This window comes from Dryobates pubescens, chromosome 15 (assembly GCF_014839835.1).
Source record: "Dryobates pubescens isolate bDryPub1 chromosome 15, bDryPub1.pri, whole genome shotgun sequence".
Classification (NCBI taxonomy): domain Eukaryota; kingdom Metazoa; phylum Chordata; class Aves; order Piciformes; family Picidae; genus Dryobates; species Dryobates pubescens.
In genome coordinates this window covers 1090088-1098605 of record NC_071626.1, presented here as the reverse complement: position 1 = coordinate 1098605, position 8518 = coordinate 1090088, and the positions used below count along the sequence as shown (strand labels likewise).

Sequence of the window (8518 nt, the reverse complement as noted above, 5' to 3'; positions counted from 1 at the left end):
ACCTCAAAGACCATCGAGGCCAACCTGTCACCACAGACCTCATGACTAAACCATGGCACCAAGTGCCACATCCAATCCCCTCATGGAATTGTTTGGGTTGGAAAAACCCTCTAGGATCATCCAGGCCAACCAGCAACCCAATCCCACCATGGACACCAAACCATGGCCTCAAGGGCCATGGCCACAGGGTTCTGGAACACCTCCAGGCATGGGGACTCCTCCACCTCCCTGGGCAGCCTCTGCCAGTCCCTGACCACTCTTGCACCAAAGTTTTCCCTCACATCCAACCTAAGCCTCCCCTGGCACAATTTCAGGCCATTTCCTCTCCTTCTATCACCTGAGACTAGGGAGAAGAGGCTGACTCCAGCCTCACTGCAGCCTCCTCTCAGGGAGCTGTAGAGGGCAATGAGGTCTCCCTCAGCCTCCTCTTCTCCAGGCTGAACACCCCCAGCTCCCTCAGCCTCTCCTCCCCAGCCCTGCTCTCCAGACCCTTCCCCAGCTCTGTTGCCCTTCTCTGGACCTGCTCCAGCTCCTCAATACCCTTCTGGGAGTGAGGGCCCAGACTGAAGCCAGTACTCGAGGTGTGGCCTCCCCAGTGCCTGGCACAGGAGCACGATTGAAATACAACGCAGACATACTCCCAGATTACCTCAGATTTAGCCCCACTTATTCAATGAGGGCGTAAGAGCAGGGAATCTGCAAAACCTACTGAAGGCTGCTTGGTGAATCAAGGCTTGAGAGCTGCCAAGCGCTGCCAGTGCGATCCCACACGGGACAGAGAGCGCTCAGTCTCCGAGGCCCCAGGGCAGCGACGTGAGAGCACGCTAACGACGCGGGAGCGCCGCCGCAGCCGCCTTCTGAACGGCCTCAGGGCCTGCGGGCGGGCGGCGCTGGACAGGGCGGGCCGCGGAGGCGGGCCGGGGTAGGCCTCACAGGCCCGCACTGCATCTCCCGGCATGCCGCGGGGCGAGCGCCGCCGGAACCGGAAGTTGCTCTGAGCCGCTTCCGGTGCTCTGGCACTCGGCGGGCTGCTGAGGGCAGCGGGGGAGTCTGCACAGGTAACCGCTGCGGGGAGGCGGGCAGGGAGGAAAGGAAGGAAGGAGGGAGGGAGGCAGGCAGGCAGGCTGTCTGTGGTGGTTCCCTCCCGGTAGCGCTGCGCCGGGACGGGCCTCGTGTCGGCGGGCTGCCCCGGGCAGCCGAGGGCCAGGTGGCCGAGCGCCAGGGCCGCCTCGCCTCAGGGCCGCCTCGCCTCAGGGCCGCACCGGGCAGCCCTCCCCGCCTTGCTTTTGTAGCTAATGACAGCGTAAACCCCGCTGATGCAAGGGAACCACACGGTAGGCCTCCGAAATGGGCCAGAGGGAGGGAGGTTATATACTTAGAGGCGTTAACCCTCTCTGTTTGGTGCCCAGGCCTTTTGTTTATTGAGTCTCTTTTAATAACGGGTACTCTTGGCTTGCTTTGAGGGGTTTAATGGAAGTGTCGGGTCTGTTGCGGACAGGCCTTTCAGAGTTTCCTGTGTGCAGCCTCAAGGAGGGGAGCGCTCCGGTTTGAGCTGTAGAGGTCCTCGAGAGGCTGAGCAAGGGCCGGAGTTTGCCCTTTGGCAAAGTCACTGCGGAGCCGCCGTGTTCTTCACACTTTTGTTGTGTGTTAATGAGCTTTCAAGGACAAACGAGGAGCAGCTCTGTCGGTGCTGTGTGGTGTTCACTGACTTAAGTAGCATTTGCCACGAGTAAAGAACATGGTGAATAATTATCTGTGGAAATTGGAAAATGCACACTTCTGCTGATCTTCTGAAGTGCTAAATATGAAGTAGGTTTAAGGATGTCTTGATTCCTTCTTTTTGTGTTATGTCTTTAAACTGTCTCTAAGCATCATTGTAAGATTCTCTTCAAAGCTGTTTTTTCCCAGTAGACAACAAAATCTGAAGGTATTTCTGTCTCTTTCTGCTTCTGTGAAATCTGGGGTAATACTTAAGGTGTTCTAAATGGCTCTGGGGACAGATGAAACCAACTGCATGTAGAGAGGCTGCCCAGGGAGGTGGTGGAGTCCCAGGCCCTGCAGGTGTTCAAGAAACCTGTGGCCGTGGTGGGGCTGGGTTGCTGGTTGGACTGGGTGACCTTGGAGGGCTTTTCCAACCCATCCAATTCTGTGATTCTCCAGCAAGTGGTACTTATAAGCACCTGTGTTTTGATTCTGGGTGGTGATGTTTGCATTTTGAAGAGGGAAAGCATGTTTCAGGAGTAACTCTGTGGAGCCTGCAGGAAGGAGGACGTAAAACTTAGGTGGGTGAGGAGCAGTGGACAAACCATGAGAAGTGGAAAGGGTTTGGAAGTTGATGACATTGGTTTAAAGAGTGCCTCAGTTAATAGTTTTGTACCACCTTTGACTGTTAAGGTGCCAGCATCTTAAATAATAAGAATCACAGAAGGCCAGGTTGGAAGGGACCCCAAGGGTCATCTGCTCCAACCTCCTGAGGACTTCCAAACGCCTGACAAATGCTGGAGAATGGACTGCATCACTTTCATGTATCCTGAAGCTACTCAGCAAATCCAATTGCCACTCTGTTGTGCCATGAAGAGTTGTCCAACTGCTTTCTTTCAGAGGGCATCCTGCACAAAACAAGCTATGGTGTCTGAGTGAGTTCCAGCTTGCCCAGGACTGGTTTCCTCTCTGCTGCCAGCATGGCAACGTCCCTCAGAGCCCTGTGGCCCAGGTTCCTGTGGGTGCGCCCAGCGGCACCCTGTCAGCAGGCCCTGCTGCAGAGTGAGTAGCTCTGGCACTGCAGAGTGAGTAGCTCTGGCACTGCAGAGTGAGTAGCTCTGGCACTGCAGAGTGAGTAGCTCTGGCACTGCAGAGTGAGTAGCTCTGGCACTGCAGAGTGAGTAGCTCTGGCACTGCAGAGCTTCTGCATTGAAAGCTGTTCTGTGGGAGCCTCTCTGCTCTGCTGCTTAAAGGAAGGGAAGCATGGAAGTGAAGTGGTTTGGGGTTTTGTAATCCTGTGTTCTCTGCCAATTGGTAAAGGTCTGTGCCAGAGGAAGTTTAGGCTGGAGGTGAGGAGAAAGTTCTTCACAGGGAGAGTTGTTAGCCAAGGAATGTGCTGCCCAGGGAGGTGGTGGAGTCCCTGTGCCTGGAGGTGTTCAGGAGGGGATTGGATGTGGCACTTGGTGCCATGGTCTAGTCAGGAGGTGTTGGGTGCCAGGTTGGACTTGATGATCTCTGAGGTCTTTTCCAACCTTGTTGATTCTCTGATATCTTGTTTTATGTCTTTTGCTTTTAAAGCATCCACAGCCCACATGTGATGCTCCTCTGCTTGATTAATGAGCTAGCTAGTAAATACTGCCCCTCTTGCCACTGAGGCTATTTGAAGGTTGACATTTAGTGATTTTTGTTCAGACTTGCATGGTGAGGAAAGGCTACAGTAAAATCTTACCACTTAACAAAGAGAGGAGGCCACAAAGATGATCAGAGGGCTGCAGAACCTCCCTTATGGGCACAGGCTGAGAGAGTTGGGGCTGTTCAGCCTGGAGAAGAGAAGGCCCCAGGGAGGCCTTAGAGCTGCCTTGCAGCAGCTGAAAGGGATACAGGAAAGCTGGGGAGGGACTTGAGACAAGGGCTGGGAGTGCCAGGATGAGGGACAGTGGCTTTGAGCTGGAAGAGAGGAATAAATTCTTTGCAGTGAGGGTGGTGAGACACTGGCACAGGCTGCCCAGGGAGGCTGTGGCTGCCCATGCCTGGGCATTAGTGTTTTTCATGGCTTTTTGTTGGGGTTTGTTTTGCAGGTGGAGCTGTGGATCATGCTTGCCATAAATCTACCTACTCTGTTCTCCCTGAAGACTACAACTGGTACTTGACTGCTTTGCTCTGTGTCCTTCTCGTGTCATGCCTGTGCCAGGGCTGCTTCCTCTGTCCTGATGCACTCATGTGGTGGCATCAAATCCATCACCTGCCAGCCTGGCATAAATGTGATCCTTTTAAACTGCAGCACCGTGGCAGCCATCATTGTCAAGCTGGCTTGGGTTTGCTTTTGAACAAGTGTCATTAAAAGCCCTACAGGACTCATTTGAAACCTGTTCATGACCACAGTGCCACTCAGCTCTTGTTTGTGGAAGAGCAGAAGCAGCTAAGGGCAGTCACTTTCACTGATGCTTGCTGAGACACTCTCCAGGTGTCTTTGTGCTGCTGCCTGGGGGACTTGGAACCACAAAAGATGATCCCAACGTAGTGAGGCACTCAGCACCTGTGTACTGTGTAATGTCTCATGGAAGTTAGGAAGGAAGGAGGTGAGAAGAGAGTTCTGCTCCCTCAGGAGCCTCTCAGCAGGATGTTTCTGTTCATTGTGCTCATCATGTTTACAGTAAGCTCTTCAGAGTGAGGGTTGTGAGACTCTGGCACAGGCTGCCCAGGGAGGCTGTGGCTGTCCCCTCCCTGGAGGTGCTCAAGGCCAGGCTGGATGAGGCCTTGAGCAACCTGGGCTGGTGGGAGGTGTCCCTGCCCATGGCAGGGGGTTGGAACTGGATGATCTTTGAGGTCATTCTAGGACTCTTTGAAGAGATGTCAAAGCTGGAAGCCCCGAGCTTGGTTCCCTGCTCTTCCTTTTGTGGCTCCTAGGGGTCATTGTCCCCATCTGCTGCTACTCTTTTCTCTGCAATTATTTGAAGTGCTGAAGATTTTTTCCCATCTGTATTTCCAGTTACCTTTAACACTTGATTTTAGCCTCTTTTCCCCTCTCAACCAGGAAAAACCCCACCAACCAACCAGGGAGGTATGGCAGGGAAAGTTCAGATCCTGTGTTTGTGACCTTGATGTTATGAAAGATTTCTGAAGTCACAAATTCAGGGTCAGGTCTGCTTTTCATGGGACTCAGGCTGCTCAGCACTTGTGTTTAGGATGGCATTTGGAAATGGTTGTTACTGAGGACTCTGTGTGGGGTCTGTTTGTTTGTTTGTTTTTAAAGCAAAGTGGAGCTTGCAGTGACCTCGGATCTGAAGACAATTGTCTGCTACCACCCCTCGCTGGAGATTCCATATGAGCATACCAAAGTGAGTCCAAACATAGACATTCCTACTTCTTACTCTTGTGGAGGCAGGAGGAGCCCAGAACTGGCAGTCCTGAGAGCATCTTCTTTTTAACTTGGAAGCCCTGAGCTGCTTTCTGGTACCTGATCAGCCTCACTGTCAAGTGAGTGATGGCTCACTTAAATCACCACTTGAGATGAATACTGTGCTCAGCTTTGGGCCCCTCACTCCAAGAAGGACATTGAGTTGCTGGAGCAGGTCCAGAGAAGGGCAGCAAAGCTGGGAAGGGGTCTGGAGAACAGGGCTGGGGAGGAGCTGGGGGTGCTCAGCCTGAGGAGGAGGCTAAGGGAGACCTCATTGCTCTCTACAGCTCCCTGAGAGGAGGCTGCAGTGAGCTGGGGGTTGGGCTCTGCTCCCTGGTCTCAGGTGCTAGGAGAGGAAATGACCTGAAATTGTGCCAGGGGAGGGTTGGGGAAGAGAAGAAATTTCCTTGCTGCAAGAGTGGTCAGGGACTGGCAGAGGTTGCCCAGGGAGGTGGTGGAGTCCCCAGCCCTGGAGGTGCTCCAGAACCCTGTGGCCATGGTGCTGTTGGGTTGATAGCTTCACATTTCCTTCACCACTGTGGGTTCAGAGATGCCACCAAAAGTTTAGCTGTGGAATTTTTCTCTATCAGTTGTACTTTCCAAGGTGTTCTTCCCTCTGCTGAAGGTAAGCCTAGATAGACTTTCCTGGCCTTCTCTTCTCCAGGCTGAACAACCCCAGTTCTTCCATCCTGCCCTTGTAGCAGAGGTGCTCCATCCCTTTCATCCTCTTTGTGGCCCTCCTCTGGACCTGCTCCAGCAGCTCTATGTGCCTCTTGTGTTGAAGGTCCTACAGCTGGACCATTCTGCATTAAAAACCTAAACTACTCTGTGCCTGGGTGCTATTGGTAAATTGATCAGTTGTGTCTCTCAGGAAGAACAGGAGTCAGCAACTGAACCAGGGAAGGGTTGTAAGGGTGCAAGCAGTTAGTCTCAGGCTGAGAAGCATCATCCTGGTCTTCACAGATGCACAACCAACTAGGAAGTGACATTGTTCTGTGAGGTATCAATCGTCTCAGAGCTTTTTTGAGTGCTGATGGTCGTCACTGAATACATTTCTGACCAGGAATACCTTGAGTGCTTGTGGATTAGTGGAGCTGAAGCTCATGGTTCAGCTGGTGAATGGTAAAGATGAGATCAGCAGTGCTGATGACAGCAGTGCTGCTTGCAGGGGCAGGGTAATCAGCTGCAGCACCTGAGGCAATTGGCCCTTGCTGGACATCTGCTCCGTGCTGGCTGTGTTTGGGCTGGAGGGGGGTGGTGGTGTCAGTAAACAGCCTCTGCAGTCGCAGACACTCTCTTCCTTTGGGTGCAGCTGTTAGGAGTCAGTGGTGGTGGTGTCTGTGGAGCTGGGCCTTGTGGGGTTCTCAAAAGAAGGAGAAAAGGAAGGCCATGCTGTGCTCTCTTTGTAGCCCATCCCGAGGCCGGATCCGGTGGACAACAAGGAGGAGACCCTGGATCAGGTGCTGAAGGCGCGGCTGAGCAGCCATGAGCTGAAGAACGACACAGGGCCCACCATGGAGCAGCTCAGCAAAATGTTTTACACCACAAAGCATCGCTGGTACCCTGTGGGGCAGTGAGTGTCTTCAGTGCTTCTTCCTTGGGGATGCAGAAGGAGCTGCAGCAGCGGTCAGAGGACTCAGCCCCCTCAGTATAGGAGACAGGACACTGCCAGCGCGTGGGCTCCTGCACGAGCTGCTCGGTGCGCTGCTGTGTAAAGGGAAGGTGGAGTGGGAAAGCTTCAGTGATGCTGCCCCTTTGGGAGCCTCTGCAGGGCTGGGGGTTTGTGGGGTTTTGTTCTGGTGTTTTTCTCGGGGCTTTTTGTGGGGTTTGTTGGTTGCTTTGTTTTCAAAATACAGAACCATAGAACTGGGTTGGAAAAGCCTTCTCTAAGCTCATCCAGCCCAACCAGCAACCCAGCCCCACCATGGCCTTCAAACCCTTTCCCCAAGAGCCATGGCCACAGGTTTCTGGAACACCTCCAGGGCCTGGGACTCCACCACCTCCCTGGGCAGCCTCTGCCAGTCCCTGACCACTCTTGCACCAAAGACATCTTTCTTCATCTCCAGCCTAACCCTCCCCTGGCACAATTCAGGCCATTGCCTCTCCTCTCACTGAGACCAGGGAGAAGAGCCCAACCCACCTCACTGCAGCCTTCTTTCAGGGAGCTGTGGAGAGCCCCACTCAGCCTCCTCTTCTCCAGACTGAACACCCCAGGTCCTCAGTGGACATGAGCAAGTGCAGCCTGGACACATGCAGTGTCTCTTCCTTAACAACTCAGGAAAACCTGAGGGTGATTTTCAGACTAAAGAATAATAGAGGTTTTTCATCTGAAACGGTGAGAAGTGCCCCTTGGTGTGCCTTGTAGTCAGAAAGCTGGGAGGAGAGGTACAAAGATGTGAGACTGAGCTTAGAGAGGAGATAGATCAATCCAGATCCAGCACTGCAAGCAAATGGCCTTCTGGTTTGTCTTACTCCTTTCCAGTCCCTGTGTTATGCCCTTTGGCAGCTGCTAAGTTACAGCTGTGGAGACTTGATACAGGCAGATCATTTGGGGCTCATTTTGTCCACAGAAAGCTTCTTGGTTACTGTTCTTGCTGTAGATACAGAGGACAAAATGGCAGAACCTCCTCTAGCCAAAGGGTAGCTGTCAGTGTCATGAGCATGAAACAGGAGCTGCTTTGTCTCGGGGTGGGCAGCTCAGAGGCAAATGGGGATCAGTGTTGCTGTGCAGGGTTTGGGGATGTCTGCAGAATCTTACCCTGGGGAATGCACACTCGGGCAGAACTCCTTGAAACATCAAGCCTGTTCTGTAGCAATCCCTGTATCCAAAGGAAAAGCTGACCATGTAATAAAATTAACTTCAGACAAAGGCTTAGGCACAAACAGCAGCCTGTGTACCTCTTCAGCTGTGCAGCTGATTGGATTAGTGTGTGCCTGGAGCAGATGCAGCAGCGGCAACAGCAGCCTTACGTAACCCCACGAACAACAGGGATGACCTCTAATGAGGGGTGATGGCTTCTGCCTCTGCACCTTGTGTAACCTCCAGACCACTCACCAGGGCAGGGGGGATCAGGAGAATCACAGACTCCAAAGCTTGCATTCACTGCAGCCTCTTTTCTCTTGCAGGTATCACAGAAGACGCAGGAATCCCAATCCTCCCAAAGACCGCTAGCGAAGAGGAGCTTTGGCAGCAGCCCCTTGCTGCTGCTCCTGCCTGGGAATAAACAATGCAGGGACACTTGGCAGCTCTGTGTCACTGCTCTCACTAAACCATCCATGACTGAGTTTGTCTGCTATTCTCTGCTTAAATAGTTGACAGCAAGACAAGAGAACTGCACCCCTGGCCTTAGACTTTCCAGTACCTGAAGTGGTCCTGGAAGTGAAGCGTTCCAGGCTCCCTGCTGTGGGTACTATAACCTT

General features: G+C 53.1%; 1 protein-coding gene across 1 annotated transcript; it reads left to right on the top strand.

The window, feature by feature from the left end:
- Positions 1-1019: 1019 nt before the first annotated feature.
- On the top strand, positions 1020-8284 carry MRPL42 (mitochondrial ribosomal protein L42). The gene is made up of 6 exons (XM_054167806.1): positions 1020-1058; positions 2602-2763; positions 3780-3843; positions 4955-5039; positions 6508-6671; positions 8225-8284. The coding sequence occupies exons 2-6, from the start codon at positions 2682-2684 to the stop codon at positions 8268-8270; spliced, it is 441 nt and encodes a 146-aa protein (XP_054023781.1). The 5' UTR covers positions 1020-1058; positions 2602-2681; the 3' UTR covers positions 8271-8284.
- Positions 8285-8518: the final 234 nt, after the last annotated feature.